The following is a 20,313-nucleotide window of genomic DNA, read 5'->3' on the forward strand; positions in this document are numbered from 1 at the left end:
TCATTAAATGCACCGATGTTCGTGTAGCAACCTTTGTTAACGAGTAACGCTATTGTTGGCCTACTCAAAAAACGCAGAAAGAAAGCACCTTTGATAGCTATTATTGACGAGGTAATTGATAAATTATTCTAAAATTAGTACCTAAGACATTTTTAATAATTAAATCAAAAGTAGAATGCAGTGGAACGCAAGAAGTGGTGTTTTATTTTCATTTGGGGAATTAATTCCCCTAAAAAGTAAAAGTTCCCTTAGAGAAGCAAATGTAATACAGCAGCTCTTTTCAAATCTCTGTGCACAGAGATCGTAGGCTTCACGCAAATTCTTTTTCCTGAGTAATGGGATTCCTGTTCTTCGTCGATGCACAGTGTCATCGTGAAGAAAATAGCATTGAATACGTAAGCATAAATATTGTAGTAACTTCAAATAACAGATATAAAGAATTGTGCATATTTTACATAAGGCTAGCTGGTCTCGTTTTCCGTTTTTAATAGCTGTCGTCGTGCAAACATGCTAACGCCACTTCGATTTGATGTCTAGATAGCCAATATTTTTTCTTTTCTATTGGAAACAAAATATCTCAATGGAATGACACTTTATAGACTCACAGTATATGATAAAGAGCAGATAAAGAGAGAGTAAATAGAAGAATAGGATTTATTTTTTTCGATCGTAACTTTACTCGTTCCAAGTTACCGTCTTTTACTTGCATTAGCTATTATTATTATTGTTTTTATACGGTCCTACCTGTGTTAGAGAAACATGGTTCGGGTCATGCACGGCTTATCGTCATAATTTAAGGCAGATTTTCCAAGGGATTGTCATCGTTTCGCCGGGCAATATAGGTGAAATGCACACGAAGTAGTAGCTAAGAATAAAAATTTATTCATTGCATTCTAAATACAACAGCCGTTTAAGCTAAGTATTACGGTATCAAGAAGTACATCAACCTAGATGTTTCAATACTTTTTAATGTCTCTAAAAGTCTTGGAAAGCTCAGCCGTTATCAGAATCTTGTTGAGGTGTGACTTCAAAGATCTTATCCTTGACTTACTAAAAGTAATCCTTGAAATACGTATAAGCGTATTTGGAACAAACATTTTATGTTCTCAGTACCACTCATACCTTAATTTCATTCTTAGTATCGTTCATTGTAATACGTTTGCATTGGTGTACACAGTAATTATTAAAAAATAATAAGTGTAATTCAAACAATAATCAGTAGTTTTGAGCTGTACTCAGAAGAAAAAAATTTAATGAACGATAATTTTAGCAACTTTTAATTCAGAACAATATGTTTATTATGCAAATATCGAACGCAAACTTTCCGTTTCTATTAAAGTGTTAGAATTAAGTAAAGATGACTTTTCCACTCTAATTTTTAGTAAAATGTGCCCTGAATATGTAATCAGAGACTATAAATTATATTGTGCGTTAGTCTTCATAAACAGCTTGTTTTGGGAATGATTTCTCGAAACAGTAACGTGGTGTTCAATTCCTCTTCTTCAACATTTAACATTTTAGTAAGTAATATTTGACTAACGTTATTATTTATGTTTATATATAGCTATACTTTCGGACTAAAATGTTTCCATGACGGGTATTTGATGAAATTCGCTCTCCGTGTCAATTTCGTGCTTTAGACGTAGTAGTGGACTATTAACATATGTTGTCCGTCGACTAATCTACTAAAATTTTGTTAGATGTGCTTAAAAGTGTTCCAAATAACAACTATTCGCCTCCCGTGCCGTTGCTGCTGTGTCTGCTACTGGTGTTGAAGTAAGATTTTTTGCAGCCTTTAACGCACGCAATGCATATTCCACGTAATAATTTAAAGCCTGATTTCTACCCTTCCCCTTACTACCTTAAAACGACGTGCTGGCTATCTGCACTTTGTTGCTCTAACATATTTTGTGATGATAGGTTGGTACTTCACTGACACTTCTCTCCAGCTATAGCCAGCACGTACTGGCACGTAGCACTTGGTATCTTGTTGCTCACTTTTGTGGTAGCTATTCCTCGGAACTATCCCTCTTATTTGAAAAAGAGTTTAAAAAACTAATGAAAAATTGCGTAACATTTTTTTTTGTCTCGATCGACTGTTTGCGATCTGTCGCTCATATGCCCCCCTTCCAGTACGTTACACGAAATCGAATCGGAGGCACATTTTACACGGTGAGTCTTTTGCTATTACCAACGTCTGCTGCACTTGGGCAATAGCTGTTGATTGTCGGGTTTTGTGATTTCTAGTGGCAAAGTTTTGAAATAGAAAGAGGATAGTGCGCGTTACCGAACTCTTGGCAGTGTCTATACGACGCTTCTCCAATTTTTTTGATAGTGATACTGTATTGACGGTAGCAGCAACTGACGGCGGCAATCGTCGTCGTATGGCCATCACACTACTAGTTGTCGAGGAGAAAACCCGAAACTATCGTTGCAGAAGCTGCGGTCGACTCCCTATATGAGCCGAATCAGGTTAGCGGTCTGCTCTTGTCCGTGTGTGTTCAAAGCTAACAACCCAATCCTGCTGAAAAGTCAGACAACGACGGCCAGCGCAGACGTTTCGTTTACGCTAGACAAGCTGAAGCCCAGCAGAAGCAACCCTGTGTTTCGTGTATTCGTGACCGTAGCTGCTGTCCTTACTTCTGATGCCCAAGTGGGCGCGGAGACGACGCAGCAACCAGAGAAGCAACAAAGTGGATAAACGGACAGCAGCCCAGAATCAGAAGGAGCTCTCATCCACCTCACCACTATTCGGTGTTACAACAGCATCAATTTGCTCGCCGGCTAAACATAGCCAGTTACCGATGCTCCACAGGGCAGAAGCTTGCTAGGAACAGTTTTGCTGAGTGGGGCAGATATCTTACTATAATAAACAAGCAATACAATCAAACAAGATTACTTTTGATCACTCGAACATTGTTACAGAAGAAGTTATCCGACATATAACGGGTGAGTTTCTCATGCTCTGTGCGTTTTATTGATTCTTGTTTGAGTACTTCTTCTAAACAGTCCTTAACTCACCTTTTCGTAACGTGCTGTGGCGTTTCGATATCAACTGTTTATCTTAGTCAAAAGTTTATGTATATTCGCGAATTTATGAGATTTATTAACCATTGAACGAAATTAGCTTCAGTCTGTTACAAACATTGTGCAACAGTATATTTGGAAAATGATATTGGATTCAATAGCACGGCGTTTAGTGTCATAGTTGCCTTTTATATCATATATTTCCTTTCCTATAGCAATTGGGGATACACAGTAAGAGAGCAAACACTGTTGGTATCGGGATGCAGCTTTCGTGGGCCTCCATTGTCGTGGATAAATACACATGACAGCTTCACCCAAACAAAATGCTACTGATGGAGCCTAGCTGACTGCTGAATATGGACGGAAGTATGTGTAACATAAGGACAGGTTTTTCAGTTGATAAATTCAGTCCCGTTTCCATCGACTGTGGCACTCTTTTTGAGCAACTTTGTTTCTGCAATATTAAGAAGTTGATAGTCCAAGTCGCCAATAAAATCGGCTTTCCTTGTGTGCTCCCGCGGATTAGAAGCTAAAATACTCCTAGATTGGTCGATTCTTTTAATGAGTTGTATGCTTGACTTGAATTAAATTCTTTATACCTTAGTGTTTGTTGTATTCGAAATTTTAACCTTAGATTTTGCCAACTAAGTTTAGTGAAGTTAACATTGCTTAACTAAGCTTTGCTGACCATTGTGAAATATTAGAGCGAATGCAGGCAGTAATTCCATATATTCTGTCTTAAATTAATAATCAATTCATCGCTATATATCCCTTAACGCTACCAGTTGTTGCCTGGCATGGGATGTCTATACTTATATTCTTCCGATAATAAAATTTGGAACGTTCTAACACGCATTGCATCACTCTAACATATTTTTGATGCCTCTAGAATTATTGAGCTCTAGTAACAAATTGCACGTTTTATTTTTCTCGTTTGTAGAAAGAAAGTATTGGTTTTGTAAATTTGATACGATTTTGTTTTTTACGCCTAAAATACAGATAGTTTTGTAGCATTCTTAGGGAAAAAGACCTAGATGTTTCTATATATTTGGCATAGTGAAATTACTGTTGAGATGGTTATTCTTCAGCAAAGAGTCGTTTCTATTTGTATGTACACGGAATGTACAAAATCCTGTAGAACAGAGAAACGCTAGGCCGGTACGTATTATTTTCTCCAAAGAATTACTTAAGGATTCGCATCCTTACGCGAGGAGTTATGTTTAATTGAAGATAAAATAAAATAATTGGAACAGTAAATAAATATAACACAGGGCGGGTAAAGATTCTCTTTGGTGTGGCCCAAAGGAGACTATGCAAAAGTTCGAAAGCAATCATTTAAAAATAGTTGCCAAGTTCTGTCTCGCGCGTGTAATTTATTTGTTAAATACCGCATGTACTTCTATGAACCCTAATTTTTAAGAGCAAACCATCTACAAAAAAAAAAAGAAGATTTTGTAATTTTTTTACTGCCATTATAATTACACATTTGTTATCATTATATCATATATATATATATATATATATATCATTATAAATATTACAAAAAGAAAGTGTCACGTTTATGAAAACCATTTAATAAAAGTGAAGCAAAAGAGAGTGGATTTTGGGTATTAAAGCTTTGGGTCTTATCGCTAAGTATATTAGTTAAAGTATAACAAAATACCTTGCGTCGTTTCATATTAATTCAGTAATCAATTAACATTTCCCCTTTGGAAAGAGACATGAGTGAAATGGTCACTTTTAACGTATTGTGTAAACTGAAAATCTCCTGGGGTGAATTATTCATATCGTGGTAATTAAATCTAATGACAAGAGCATGAATAACTTCAGATCAGCTCCTCATATATAGAAGGACAGCTGTGGATAGTGCAAAACATTTTTAGAAATCCGCGAACTAATTAGACCTAACTTCAACAAGCATAAAAACCAGTGTCTGCTTAAACATTTTTTTCACAGTTTACCCAGTCGAATTGTAACCACTTCCACGTAGCAACACTGAGTGAAAGCACTACAACAGAGACCGACAATGGTGGATAACTCTAGTGAATCAACCTTCGGAAATGGAGACTGGGAAGCTATGCCTACATACACGGCTTTGGCCACAGATATGCTCCAACTCTACAAAAAAACAATTGTAAGGTAAGTGATTAATACACTTTTACCAAATTTTTTTAATTTAAAGTAAGGATTTCTCTAAAAGATCTTTGCTCTAACTTTTTTGCTCCATCAAAGCGTCCCCAGCTTGTAGTTTTGACGAAGTGTACAGTCTATGAATTATGTAAAAATACTGCGAGTTATTTCATCTAGTACTTCAACCTTTTGTAAACGTCAACAACAGTCGCCAGTGTATTATTTATTACAGAAATCACTTAACATTAGAAATATCGTCGTAAGTACAAATAATCGCTTTCAAATACTATTTTAATAAATCCGGGGCTTGTCCTGTGCCTTGTTTCTAGAACTATCTAAACAAAAACAGATATTTCAACGTTCTGCATCAACTAAACGTGTCGTTCCTGATAGTTGTGTTTACTCGACATGCCTATCATTTGTAGAAATTATGGCTTCTATTAGAGACATAAGCCACTCTCAGGCTCATTTTAAATGTTTTTTTGGAAAAAATATGATGGCATAACGTATCTTTTACTAGACACCACATTTACAACTTGGACTCCTTTCGGAAAATTACTTTACTCACATCGGACACATCCCCTGTACCTTGAATAAATCACGGCAGTTTCTGCGGTTAATTTTTTAAGGATAAATTGAAGAAAACGAAAGAAATAAATTGAAGAAACCTTGCTGTGTTTTCTTAAGAATATTGAGGAACGAATGGCACCGATTAGATTTCTTTATTTTATTGGCCTCAGTTTGACCTCCGTAACATGTGACGCGTGTTTGGTATCTTCGTTAACAATCCGCGACATCGTAACCTCGCTAACGAATTGATGGAAGCAGAACAATTATCAGAAGTACATTTTTGAGAAGTCCTTATTGCTTGTCTGTGGTGGACCTTTCGTTGAATGATGCTAGAAGCTGTTTCTACTTCTTCTGAAGCCCGTTCGCGATGCTGTAGACTATCGATCTGAGTTAACATAAGCCTCTCGTTAAAAAAGTTCAGATCTAGGTCTCATAGACCTTATATTATGCATCTCAGCATAACATTTTTAATTGTCTTGTCTACCTCGTCACATATGCTACAAATGAGGTGAATCTCCTGACTTTGCACAGTTGCCTGAGAGTGAATGAGCAACCCGGTGGCCTTTTTATTCGAATTAACTACTTTATGTAAACCATACCTATCTTTTCTCTGCTCGTCATTTGCTACAGCTTCAGCAGTTTAATCGTTATGTCTCCTAACAAGCTGTTTAGTTTAATACTATTTTTCGATTGGATGCTCATTGCTTCTATGATAAAAAAAATCTAGGAAGTAGATCATCATTACTAATATCTTGTATTAGGTATATGGTTTTGACTGAATATAATATAAGAAAATGCAGAATATTCTTCAAGTAATTTCTTAAGCATCTATTTATTTAGAGGCAAAAATGAGCAGTTATTAAAGGTTTCAGGTCTCAAAACGACTTTATAGTTATCAGCTCTGCAGCTACATATTTTTAAATCTCATTTGCGTGGCTGATTGCTTTGTACGCATTACTCACATAAGCCACAAAAACTGAAATAGTTAAATGCTTCTCTAGCTGCCTAGTTGCGGGTGCAGATCTAAGTACAAGTACTTCAATAATTTGTGATAGTTCTTCGAAATGGATTTCTGCCTTTTATAATTCATTATATTTTCTCTAGTTATATGTATCAGCCCTTCTTCTTCGAAATCTGACAACAGAGAAGCTCACTAGACTGCAGTTTTCACTCACAAAAATGAGTGTCCAATGTTCACTATATCATCGTTAGAGTAAGTGTATCTTTAGTGACAACACATTATAAGTAAAATATAGATGATGTATCTGAAAAGTCACATGTTGTGTGCTAGCAAATCAAATTAAGTATATGAGCTGCTATATATGATATGACGGTCGGAAACGGTAGCACAAATTGTTGTGCACTTTAACCCAGACTTTTTGCAACAAAGCGACCGCATGGGACCGCACTGATAGGTCAACAACAGAGTTGAAATAACTCTGCATTATTTACTGATTACGCACATGATTAATCACTGTATGCACTTTAATAAATTCATTCTATCTAATAATCTCTATCTGTATACGTCGTATGCTAACAAGGGACTATTGATTTACATTTTTTGCCTTGGCTTAAACTGTACAGCGCACTTTTTATCTGTACCTGGGGCAATCTGTAATCCACTTTTTCACACTGTCATAAGCCTACTTCTCTCAGAACTGTAAATCTGCTTTTTCTCCGTTTCGCCTGTAATGCGTAAAGTAAACGAACAGATATTGAACGATATTAGCGGATAAAAACTAGCGACGTGCTCTTTACGACTTACTATTGAAACTTCTTCAGGTACAAGGAACGGCCGTACCGCTTTCCAATGGATATATCCGAGGACTTAACCGTATTATTTAACTTCACGCGGCAAGATATTTTGTTGGTGATAGGCCTAGCTGTCGGTTTTACTCTTCTACGATCGGTCCTGACAAAATTCTGCCTTATTGTAAGTACTGCGGTTCTTTTCTACTTGGATGTAAATTGTCATTTTGTCTACTACCTTTATTAAAACAGTTGTGCAAAATTAACTAAAGATGTAACAGCCGTATAATGGGGAAAACGTCGTAACGCTTTTTGAGTGAGATCGTTGTAATATTTTTTTAAATTCAGCCACTTAATGATTCATATGCTTAAGTATAGTAGTGACACACTGACTAAATTCTTTTATATTTTACCTCATATTTTAACTCATAATTCAAACACGTTGTGACTCAAAAATTTTTTATTTGTTCACTCGCAAATACTGCATTTTTTCTAAGCTTCATCATTCATTCAAAACGTTGACTTTTCATATGTATAAGAATCGATATAATGACATAGTGCCAGTATAATCAATGCAAAATTTAAAAAATGTTGCGATTTACTTAAAATTTTTCTGTATCTTCTTATAATCACCGTAGCTAAAGATTAATAATTAGGTGAAGTATTCTACTTAGTATTTTATTGCATTTCATACACGTTTGACGACAACCTCATTCTTATTACGCGAGCGTTATAAAGCGCATAAAGATTCCATTCCATTAAATCAAAAAAGAAAGCTTTCCAACAAACGTATGTATTCGGATTTGAAAGGTGATAAGAAAATGGGAAGCATAGTTTCCTTGGCACCAATAACGTGCAGGCGTAATAATTTTTTTTATTTTCAGATAGCTAGTCTCCAATAAATTTTTGGTTTCTAGATAATAAAATAGGAACATCCTTTTCGACGATAAACATATCAGAACGAAATATCCTTTAACACTGTATGTAATATAATATTAACACCTAATTCATGTATATTACACACATATATGACCGGCCACGGGAATTATTCGAATCGGGTACCATACAGTTGCAGTGAGACCAAACTACATTGATTCTCGGTTTTTGTTGTAGCGAAGTGTTGTGCCAGTACACACACCCCCAGACGGATGTTCTAGCAGCAGGCGGTTAATAAATATTTCCGTTGCTGAAATCAGCACATTCTAACCCCCCAGAGATTTAGAAATTTGGTTTAGAAAACACATCATTGCGCTTACTTAGGAAAAGTGAAGAAAGGAACAAACAAAGTTTTCTAATGTGAACACGCCGATTAGTCTGATTATTTTTGTTAAGTATAGTAGTACCGAATGATCAAGGTAGGTATCGCAAATGCACAGTTGAGACCATATTAATATTTAAAGTTGGTCGCGTATTTCTCGGATATTTTGAAAAAGGCGATCTACAAATAAAGTTGTTTAATATAAAAGTTGTAGATATTCTTAATAGTAAACCAATTTTATAAACCGAGCACAGCTCTTAATTGAAAAAACCTGTTTGTGGTTAAGACTTCACATGTGAACTTGTCATAGATGACCATCAACTTAATCGTTATTATCTTCCATATGAGGGCCCTTTCTTAGATTTTCTGTGATGTCTTATAAAACCTTATATGGTATGCCACACTTGAAACGACCACCAGATAATATTTTTTGACCTTTAATACTCAAATCCTTATTGCGTCTCTGATGCTTGCAAGAAAATATTATAATAGTTATCATTATAACTAAAAGATATCCTTATAATGTTACCTTTACGGTTTTAATATCAGTGAATAACATTTAAAACTATAATTTAACGAATGATATCTCTAAATGGTTGGCCTCTGTGAATTCTTAAGTTCCCGTTGAAAAATGCGTCGTAACGCGTTTCAGCTATAGTATTACCACGTGACATTATTGTGTTGACTCGCTTACAGTTATTACAAGAGATTATTTGGGATATAGGTACAGTTACTAAACCATCATAAAAATAAAGTCAGCGCATGAACGAAATTTCCTCAGAAGCATCGTAGCAAGCGAACTGGCTCTCTAGGCATTTTATGCTAACACAACCAAAAATATGTGTATATATCAGTTTATTTAATGCCTACGTATATCAGTATTAATATATGGTACTGTTCTTTGGAACTCTTAGTTCAACAAAGAGAAACTGAAAAGGTCTATAGTATTCGTATATATATATATATATATATATATATATATATATATATATATGGGGCGTTTCTTCTAAATCCAAAACTTGCCTTGTGAGTTGTTTAAAAGATTTCACCTAAACAAGAACATATATTACAACGAAATTTTAACAGGTACTAGAAATGTCGTTCCTGGCGGTTATGCTTATTAAGCATAGTTACGGTTTACCGCATCCTTGATTTTGAATCAAAACTAAGAGCTAGTCATTTTTAAAACATTTTTTTCTGAATCCGCAAATAACTTTTTATTATCAGTCGAGCATCAAACGATATTTTTAAGTATAAACCAGCTAAAGTGTCGTACAAATAGGTTACATACAATGTATTTAGTGGAATTAAATTTTTGGCGGATAGCAGGCTAAAAGCCTGAACAATGCAAGGATTCATAGTGGCTGGAAAGTACAAAAAGATTAACCAATAAAGCATATTTTCTTCTCCCAAACGGCCGTAAATTTCTATATCGAAAATTCAAATGTATGACAGATGGCTTTTTGAAATCTTTCTTAATTTTCAATCTCTCTTAATCTAAACTTTATTAAAAGGTTTCTAATTTATCTCATAGAAATCTTCCTTGGATTTTTGAAAGTCGCATGAAAACTATCAAGAACGTAAACCGTCGGTTTCGGACAAAAAAGGCTTTTAACGTTGGTCGGGGCACGAAAATATAAAATAATAATTGATCTTTGCTTAAGTTACAAGAACAGAGCAACAATTTTTCGCCATGATGAGCTTACCGTTTTATTTTAAGAAGAACTAGCTTTCTTCTGATGTCAAGGATGACGAATTTTTTTTGCCCATTCTCGCTATATATATAGCAAGCATGAGCAAAATATATATATATAGAGAGAGAGAGAGAGAGAGAGGGAGAGAGAGAAGAGAGTGTGAGAAAGCAAAGGTGGCTTGTAAATATATAGTAGATAAAAAGTCTATTGTCTTTTAACAGATTTTAACTTTTATTTTTGTATAACAATAAAGGAACTGCGTTTATTGAGCATAACTTCCGATTTGCTATAACAAGTCTTCGGTATTTGACTTCGGTACCTAAAAGTATCCTAGAAAAGCCTCTATTTAAAGTATGAGTGACAGATTTGCGAAAAAGAGTATATAATTGAATACACACTTCCTATAAAGCATGTGAATTTTATAAAAAAGAAAAAAAGAATAAAACTGCTTCAAAATGATGAACTTTAGCAGAGAAGAATCAAAGAAGTTTTGACTTTAAACTAAGAAAATTTTTTACTTAGTCAAAGACGAGCCCTCCATTTTAATTATCGTAGAAACGATATCGTAGAATTATCGTGGAAAATTATTATTATCACGATTGTCGTAGAAAATGCATTAAGAAAGTGCTATAGTATGGTCTATAAATTAATTTTTTCAGATCTTTAAAGGGTTCAACTGTGTTTACTTTAAGGTTTGAAACTATTCATGCTATTTAGTTAGAGGCCTGTACAGCTTCTACTAGAACATTAAAACAAAATTTTAATATCGGCTGGCTTTCGTAGCAATTTTCGGCTCACATCCTTCATGATTTTCGTAGGCCGAGCAATATTAATATGTCGATCAAAGTATATATATATATATATATATATATATATATATATATATATATATAAATGCAGCTTTTTGTAATCCTGTTTTTTCAGCCATTGGGTCATCACCTAGCCTTGACGCCTGAGAGTGTCGCGAAACTTCCGGAAAGCGTATGGAAGCTTATTTACTACGGCGCTGTTTGGAGTTACGCCTTTCGAGTTGTCGTAAGCTCTGGACAGTATCGATTTTTTCAAAACCCCAGCTCCGTCTGGCAGGGTGCGTACCACAGAAAACACTAATTACACGAATATTGAAGTAGTCCGTAATCAGAGCTAGTGCGAAAAACACTTTATCAGAAACTTATTTATAAGTCAATTGATGTCTTCGACAAATATGAGACGATTTATAATCGATGTACTTACATATACTTAGATTGGATAGTTGAGTTCCAAATCGAATACCGAAGGCCGAGACCCATTTTTTTTCAAAGAAAAGGCCCTGAAAGCCGAAGTTGTAACATTTCCAAGCGCTTAACAAATTTAGGAGTGGCATAATGCTAATGTACCGGGCTGTAGGAAGCTCAGATGACCAAACAGAACGAAAAGGCGTTATTCTAAAAGACGTAAATGATATAATTCTGAAAATGATCTAGAAAGTGGATGTCAACTAATTCATGCCCAATTAGAAAATGGAACCATTTTGGTGATGGGTCAATCTTGTTTGCAAACGTAAAACATTAAACAAATGGTATACTGTAGCAACTAAACCGTTTCTGTGAGTTGGTTTTGTGTCTAGTTTCTAGCAACCTTATTTGCTGTAGAATACGACTGGACTATAAGGTAAAACGATTGAAGAATGCGTAGATTGCACAGCAATTGTACGCATTGTTGCTCCATGTTGTAGAATCCACGCGCTCCACAGTGCTTTACTTGAGAATTATATATAACTGCTTAAAAGTTTATGTTGATTTTGTAATTATCATAATACAACATTACCGTAGTAGCCGAAAAACTCTGGTGCATGTGACTTGAAGGTTGTATTAATAGTAAGATCGATGATAAAGGAATCGGATTCGCGGGTATAGAATCCACAGGTTATACTTTCCATTCTCATCGATACCATTAGTTGGGGATGCCCCCTATCTGCAACAAAATAAAAATAATTTAGTCGAATTGCTGCTAAACATCTATCCCGTTTAGCAGTTAAGGTTGTTTAGTCACGATTAAGCCATGAAATATTAATACTGGTTATATCGACGCGAGCAGGTGACTGTTTCTAATGTACATTGCATACTTTCGTGAAGCATTCGGCATTGCATATAGCATACATGAATGAATACCGTGTATAAACTACGTTATGAATAAAATTTAAAAGACGAATGCTCCTTTAATAAAACGACCTTACAGAACGGAGAAATTTTATGAAAAGGGGCAGGTGTATTAACCTATTTGTTGTAGTTATTGGTAAATTCTACCATCACACAGTGAAACTGCAAAAGAACAAAATATTTGTAGCTTCTGCGACGTTCCGCTCCTACAGACTGCGGTGCACAAGTTTTCCCAGAGACCTAGGTAATATCAAGTTTCGAAATGAGCAGATTATAGGAAGTGCGCACCCCGGCCCAGTGACGGAGTTCTTGTATCCTACAAGCAGACGTTGGGACAGGCAAGATTTTCCTTATCTAAAAATTGCTCAGTTGTGCTCATAAGTTCTTGTTTTAACATTCGCGCCTGCTAGGTTCGTCTATCACCGCAAAGAATTCCAACTTCGTTAGTCGGCGACTAAGGGACACGATTGGACCACCGGAACAATCTGTGGACTGTAGTTTTCCTTCATATCATTTATGACTTCGGCTTCGCAATTAATAGTGACATGAGGACGTCAACGTTTGAGAATCACGGAAGCAAAGCGGTCATCGATTTATTTAGCCCGGATCGCGTAGTAAGCCGAGTCAAAAATCTGGACACATAGAACTTAAAAAAAAGAACCCCGTTCAATTGAAGCTCGAAACCGTAAAATTTCATGAGGTCTTACCGGTTGTCTGTTACGAGACATCTTGTTGGGTCAAGACTGGTATCTTCCCTTCATAAGAACTCTTCCTGATCGTAGAGGACTCGAAATAGCAGAGCTGATAACTGCTATCGTTGACTTCGGTGGAAGCACCTGAATCTAAGTCTATTCGAACCGACGCTCTTTGACAAGCTTCTTACGCTGTCAGCCCCCTGATGAGTCACCCCTCGTACTCCCTTGAGCTTGAGGGCTGAAAAACAGCGCTGCTTGTAGGCATCGGCATTGTCTCTACGCATTCAGTAGGATCTTTTTGGAACATGCCTAGTGTGATTAGAGTAACCTGTGCCGATACTTGTATGTTATATTTGTCGATTTCCGATCTGTGTGACACATGGTCCCCGGAAGATGCCACGCTTTTTAAGCTAGCTCTAATGAGAATGTATTAAAACACTTAAGTCCTTCTCAGCAGCTTACCGTAAATCAAGGATGTAATTATTAATAATGCTATAGCAGAATTTGTTCCCTTTTAGCAAGCTACAAGCGTTACCCAAGATGATAGCCTCATTGTGCTTACATAGAATGGCGAATCTAAATTTTCTTATGCTTTTTTTCTAAGATTGTCTCTAAATAACGAAAGATGTTTCCACGCCATCTTGCGCATATATTTCAAATATATATTGTATTGCATGTGCTGTAATTGTTATTCCTGACGGTCATGCCTATTTAATATAACTACCATACAATGCGATGAGGACTTCAGTTTGAGTCATAAACCACAAACTGGTCATTTTCAGAATATTCCTTTTTTATGCGTACGTAACTTTTTACTATTATCTGTACGTCAAGCGATATTGGAGGGTCTAAACTCACTAATATGTAGCTCATATAAGCTACATAAAAACAATATATTGGATTTAATGTTAGCCTTATAGTAGGTCAAAGCTTTGAAAATGCAAAAGTTTTAATAGCCAACAAGTCCAAAAAGGTGCAAAGAGTCGTAAAAAGCTTAGAAAAGACCAACCGTTGGGGCTTACCAATTGGTAGTTGAGGTTTTTCTCTATGAAACCGTTATTCATTTTTTTCATCAAAAGTAGCTTTTTGAGGCACCAGTATGTTACCTCGAGCTCCTCGTATTTAAACCCCATATAAGTTATTCTGGCTGATTTCAGTTCAGATCCGAAAACCACATAATGTTTGTTACCATTACGAGTTTATTATTTTGTTTTAGAAGCAACTGGCCTTCGTTTGATACTAAAAACAACAAATCAAAGTACGCCCCTTACAACAATCTACCAGAGTTCTTTTTTCTTCTTTTAACGCACCATCCTGCATTTTTTGTCATAATTAGCAGCCTGTCCAGCGAGATCAAGCGGCATCACTTTCTAATAAATTTCCGGCTATACATAAACGATCTCGCTCTATATGCCATTTGCTGATATCATCCCAACGGGCCTTTTCTACCTTCAAGCACTATTTTCAACGACTTGAAGCTTGAATGTTAACTTGTGAAAGATCGTAGCGATTGAATTCTGCCGAGGCGGTTCGTTTCGCACGGCAGACTCGCATTGATTTTGTAAAAACGCTATTTGGGCCGCTATTTGGTTAATTAATTGCATTACTTACTTTGGACTTAAGCTATTAGGCTAATGCACAACCAAAGTTCTTTGGGTCAGCACATCTCTCAAAGAACGCAGAGCCCTTTAGTAGCAGTCACATCGATCGATCAAAACAAAAGGACACTTGTTTGCAACAGTGCTGATTCTTCATAATTCAAAAGTATCTCCTTAAGTGTCATATGGAACATCGCTAACATGAGGTCACCTTACTACCAATAATTTTGCGTCATTGAGAGAGAAAAGCTAAACTTTGTGTACCGTATCCTAGATCTCCATGCTTCGGTAAGAGAGGGACTATTCTATTTGCTCTGTGACACGTCGCTGCTCGTTGAGGAATTGAAGCGAAGGTTCGCCTTTAAATAAACAGAAGCCCATTGTCTTTCCGTTTACCAATATGAATTGAGAATTAGTGATATTGATGCAATGTTTTATTGGAGGAGGCAATAATCAATCCCCCTAAAAAACAATGGTAAAACTGACTGACACGCCATGGTTCGACGCGCCGTTCACGAATTTCACCAAATTGTCTACGAGGAATCCGACTACTACACTTCGGAGACAACTGCAGCCGCCGATGATGGAGAAACCTTTGGAACCTGTCCTATGCAGAATGTTTCATGTCTGTTAAAGTGTTTCCTTAATGTATTGGCGCGCCTGCATGAAGGATATATTCGACCACGGCTATTTTTATTGTGATGACATGTTATGATGGCCGTGTTTTATGTTTTGCGACTTATTATGTACAATTTACTTAACACTATGCGTGAATAAACATGTGTATAATCGTTTCATTTTAGGGATGAATATTTTTACTTGTATAAAGAAGTATTGCGCACCTGTATATACATTATTACTATATATTCAAGGGCATATTTTAGAAGTAGCTAATTAATTTACGAGCTTAACCGTTTTTCATTGATTATTTAGGTTATTCGACTTCTGGAGGAATTCCTTCGGACATCTATTGGCTATACGCAGCACAAGGCTCGTTTTATGTCCATGGTTTATACGCACTATTTTTTCAAGACGCTTGGCGAAAGGACTCTGCAGTAATGGCTGTTCACCATGTGGTTACCGTTCTTCTCATTTGGATGTCGTTTGTTTGCAGGTAGCTAAATCGAAAGCAAAACAGGCCGAAATTGAATAACTATCCTGTTTTAATTTCGATTAACAAACGGAAAAAACAAAACATTATGCAGATCCACAAAACAAATGCTTTAAATGCGTGAGGTGTACATTCATTCAATAAACCGTGAATAAGTACAATTTGCCAGTATGGGATCGGGTATTACTTAAAAGAGCAGACAAATGATTCATTTTTACCCTGTCATGTTCAAAATAGGTCCTATTCAATACAAAATAGAGCATCCGCCACTTTGCATCTCCTGCCAACATATGGCATCGCGGTTTTTCTTTGCTAAAAATGTTTTAGTATGTTTTCTAGAGGCAATTTTAATCATGGACTCATTTTTCGTAACTTCTATTTGAGAACTTTAGCTCGGCTCAATCATCCCGATTTAAATTTACTGAATGCAAATTGAATTTTAATGAATCTGTGGTATATGCACAGGGACGTATATAAGAGTTTTGCAGACATTGAACTACCTTACTGAGGTCTAGATGAAGGCTTATTCTTTTATTTTATTGATGCTCTAGGTAAACTCTATGAACGATATCTTCTGCTATTTTATAAATCGCTCGGTCGCCACGTTGGATCGCCAGCCAAACCAACAGCTGTCAGTGAAATGGGCGATAGATTACGTATATTGCGGATGAGTATCTGCTAAATTGTATGTTAGTTAAGCTGAAATGTCTGCCCTGATTTCTTGAATGAACAACTTTTGGGATGTAACTGACAGGGTGCACACATACGAAACATTAAGAAAGAGTCGAAATGGCCGTTAGCTTTTCTATATACAAATCACATAAGTAAGGGTTCCATTAAGTGACCGTACTAACATATCACATAACAGCACAAAGATTTTTTTAAGTGAACTCAAGCAACACAATCTCTTCTGCTGTTAATTCCATTCTCATGTTTCAAAAAATCTATTTGTTCGTTAATGCAAAACGCATGTGAACTTTATTGTTTAACCTTCAGAACCCGAAATGCAACAATTCCTTAACGGTTGGTTCAATTTTGTTCTAAAGCAAGTTAAATAAATCAAGAAAAAGTTTACGGAGATCCCATACCGTTACACTGCTTGCCAAGAAAATAAATACTGATTCAGGTAAAAATAGTTAAGGAAACTAATGTGCGAGTTAATGTAGATAGAATATGAAAAAAAACAAAAGGGCCGTACATGAATCAATCAAATAACTTTACAGTGGTGTTGCTTTAGGTTATATGTAAATAACGAGTAATTTGTACACCTATCTTTGTGTATCTTTCTTAGGTGTCACAACATCGGTTCGTTGGTCATGCTTTTTCATGACTTTTGTGATGTTGAACTCGAGTTTGCGAAGATCAACGTCTACCTGAAGATTCGGTCAGGCAAGAGTCATAAACTAAACGACCTACTAGCTGCAGTCTCATTTCTTTCTATGACAATTACATGGTACGTAGTTCTCCTCTTCGAATGTTATATAACTAAGTTAGCCCTTGGCTGGCACTTGAGCGCCATCTGTATGGCAGTAACAATAATAAAGTTGATGCATTGTGAGCGCTATTGGGTTAAGCTCAATGAGAATTTATATGATCTATCAAACTCAACAGTAATCATATTATTTGATAGTATAGAATGAATGAAAGTGCGTTGTCCGGATAGTCTTGACCGTTTTGGTTTACCGATTCGTCGCCTGATATGATCGTTTGTCAATGACCATAAGTAACATACAATTTCCTGCTTCGCCATGTACACATAGTAAAATGACTTTGTTTTTTCCGCAAAGTTTTACCATATGTTCGGGTTTTAAAATGGGCTTTTAGATGTATGTCAACAGTATTTTTGAGACAACCCTATTTGGTTTTTGATGAAACAAGAGGGCTGTTCAAAACAATCCGAGATAAATGTGGTGCGGTGCATACAGACAGCATTATGCGGGTAGCTAATGATTAGTGATTCCCTAAATTTAATAGCAACATCTTCAATTTAAGAACGGCATTTTTTTTACTTTTTAGGTTTGACGAAAATTACGGTAATTAATTTTTTAGAAACGACGTATGCTAAACGGGACTGTATGTTTAGCTGTTGGTCCCTCATTACTGGCAAAGGATCCGTTTAAATAGGTCTCTGAAACGCAGAGTCTTTAAGGATGTAAACTTTGTGATGCAGACAAAACGATGAGAACAAAAAATCTAGAGACTAACAAGCTTTCACATGATATCTAACACTTAAACGACAATTTAGAAATGACAGAACATAAATGAAAGCTGCCAAAACCTTCCTGACAATAGAATATCTTTTCGTCATATCATTTTCGTCATACATTTTATAGGTTCATCAGCCGACTATACTATTTTCCACTAAAAGTCTTATACGCATGCTCGACCGTTCTTCTGGATCGAGGTTTTTATCCGGAATATACGATACTGATCGTATCAATGCTGCTTCTATTGACAATTATGAACGTTTTCTGGTTCTCACAAATGATTATCCTTCTCTACAAAATTCTTACGGGAGAACTAAGCGAGGTTGATGATATTCGTGAATACGACGTTGTTGAAAAACTAGAAAGGTGGGTGCCAATTGGAACTGCTGGTTAAACACAGTTATTTTCTTTAAGGATTTGTCATATTGACTTATGTAACAAATCGAATAATTAACGGCACAATTCGCCTAAATATATAGGTAATATAATCTAGTATATAGCTCATATAGCCTGACGATTGGTTATTGCTTCAATTTACATTCGGAATACATTACGGTTCGGAAATCATATAGCCTTAGCTCCAACAACTTCTTTTATACGGCTTTCCTTCCCCCACCATACTGCTGACTACAATAGCTATCAGAGTTAGACTCCAATTTGCCGAATTCTTTTGTGTACATACGCTAACTTCTAAAAAGGACAAATATTTATTTCACCTTTGTTTTTGTTTCAAAATTACAGGAGCAACGAGAAAACAATAAAAGACAAGAAGGTTGCTTAAGTCACTCAGTTCATAATGTATAATAATATGTAATGCGATATTTATATTCGTTGTATGTGTAAATACCGATGATGTATGTAGCATTCCTATACAACTGTGTTTTTCATCGTAATGGATCGTTTTCCCAGAAATAAAATATACGTAAACAATGCTTGTCTTGTTACTTTGTTATTTTGTCAGAGGCTATCCTATCAGAAGCCAGATGTGTTACTAATAGATTTTTAGTCAGAGGTTACCAACTTTTATTTTGCCTAAAAAGCGGATATACATTTTAAATTTAAATATAATATGTTCCATAGTATATCGCATTATAGGTATGGGATTAGGCATCCTGACTCATCAACAGCGTTGTCCTGCCAGTGGAACTTCTGTTTGTACATTCATACTGAATATCACTTCAAGGAGCAGGACGATTAGTTCAACGTAAAGACACGCAACTGAAAGAACTAGAAAATTGGCACGCTACGATAGAAAGCTTCACATACCTCTTACAATCAACTTTAACAATTTACTTATGTTTGAGGAATTAAAAAAATGGTTAACTGTAATACCTAGAATAAAGATTTGACTTTTTAAAGAAAGTTACAGTGCAGTGGCAAATGGAAACTTAAATAATTTATTTACAAATCATCATTAGAGTATAAATTATATGAACTATATATACAAAAATATGTAAATAGTAGTTTTCTAGATACTTTTAGGACACTGTTTTCTCACTAGCAGTAATTGCGACTATATGCAATTTAAGGTCCCTATTTTGAAAATAATCTTAGTTGTGTTTTGCGGATGTCTTTGTATTCCAAAATAATCCAAGTTTTCTCTTGCAGAACAGTGCTCGTAAATACACATAAGTTGGGAGTTCAACACTATCTCATCACAACCAAAAGTTTTGATGAGCTAGTTATGTTTGGCCTACTAAAGGTAAATGAATTTAGTAGGATTTTTTCAATAGTATTTTTATCCAATCGCAGTATTAATTTAATTAATCACAGCTATTAATATTTGAAAATGTTACCCTTTAAACGGGCCATCCTTTATTTGCTTTAGCTTACCAAACTTCTAAGTATGTTATTTGAATTTCCAGAAGAAACCGTCTACACAATTCTAGTGGCTCGACCAGCCACATCATAGTGTTCTTTTTTGTCGTGTTCAGTCGAAATCTGAAAAAAGAAAACAAATCGTTCTCCTTGATGTAAGAGCTAGCCTTATATGGTTAATCTATGAGCTCTCCGATATTGGCAAACCAGCTTAGCTGTGCATCCAGCATAACGTTGGGCAGCTTCACAGTTAGAAAAAGCAAATGGAGCCACAGTGAAATTGGTGTCGCCTAGAGCGCACATATTTGTGAGGAGAGC

The 20,313-nt window shown here is 35.8% G+C and overlaps 1 protein-coding gene across 3 annotated transcripts; it reads left to right on the forward strand.

The window, feature by feature from the left end:
* The first annotated feature begins 1,924 nt into the window (after positions 1-1,924).
* Positions 1,925-19,107, forward strand: LOC111247331 (ceramide synthase 1-like). Of its 3 annotated transcripts, XM_022798120.2 has the most exons (9): positions 1,925-2,172; positions 2,336-2,949; positions 4,984-5,166; positions 7,510-7,660; positions 11,353-11,515; positions 15,793-15,973; positions 17,262-17,423; positions 18,304-18,543; positions 18,919-19,107. In XM_022798120.2, the coding sequence occupies exons 3-9, from the start codon at positions 5,054-5,056 to the stop codon at positions 18,956-18,958; spliced, it is 1,050 nt and encodes a 349-aa protein (XP_022653855.1). In that variant the 5' UTR covers positions 1,925-2,172; positions 2,336-2,949; positions 4,984-5,053; the 3' UTR covers positions 18,959-19,107. The 3 variants fall into 3 exon arrangements, with proteins under 3 accessions (XP_022653855.1, XP_022653856.1, XP_022653857.1); XM_022798121.2 differs by lacking the exon at positions 2,336-2,949; XM_022798122.2 differs by lacking the exons at positions 1,925-2,172; positions 2,336-2,949 and adding an exon at positions 3,261-3,393.
* The last annotated feature ends 1,206 nt before the right edge of the window (positions 19,108-20,313 follow it).

The sequence above is a fragment of the Varroa destructor genome, unplaced genomic scaffold (genome assembly GCF_002443255.2).
Source record: "Varroa destructor unplaced genomic scaffold, Vdes_3.0 BEIS01000003.1, whole genome shotgun sequence".
NCBI classification, from domain to species: Eukaryota; Metazoa; Arthropoda; class Arachnida; order Mesostigmata; family Varroidae; genus Varroa; species Varroa destructor.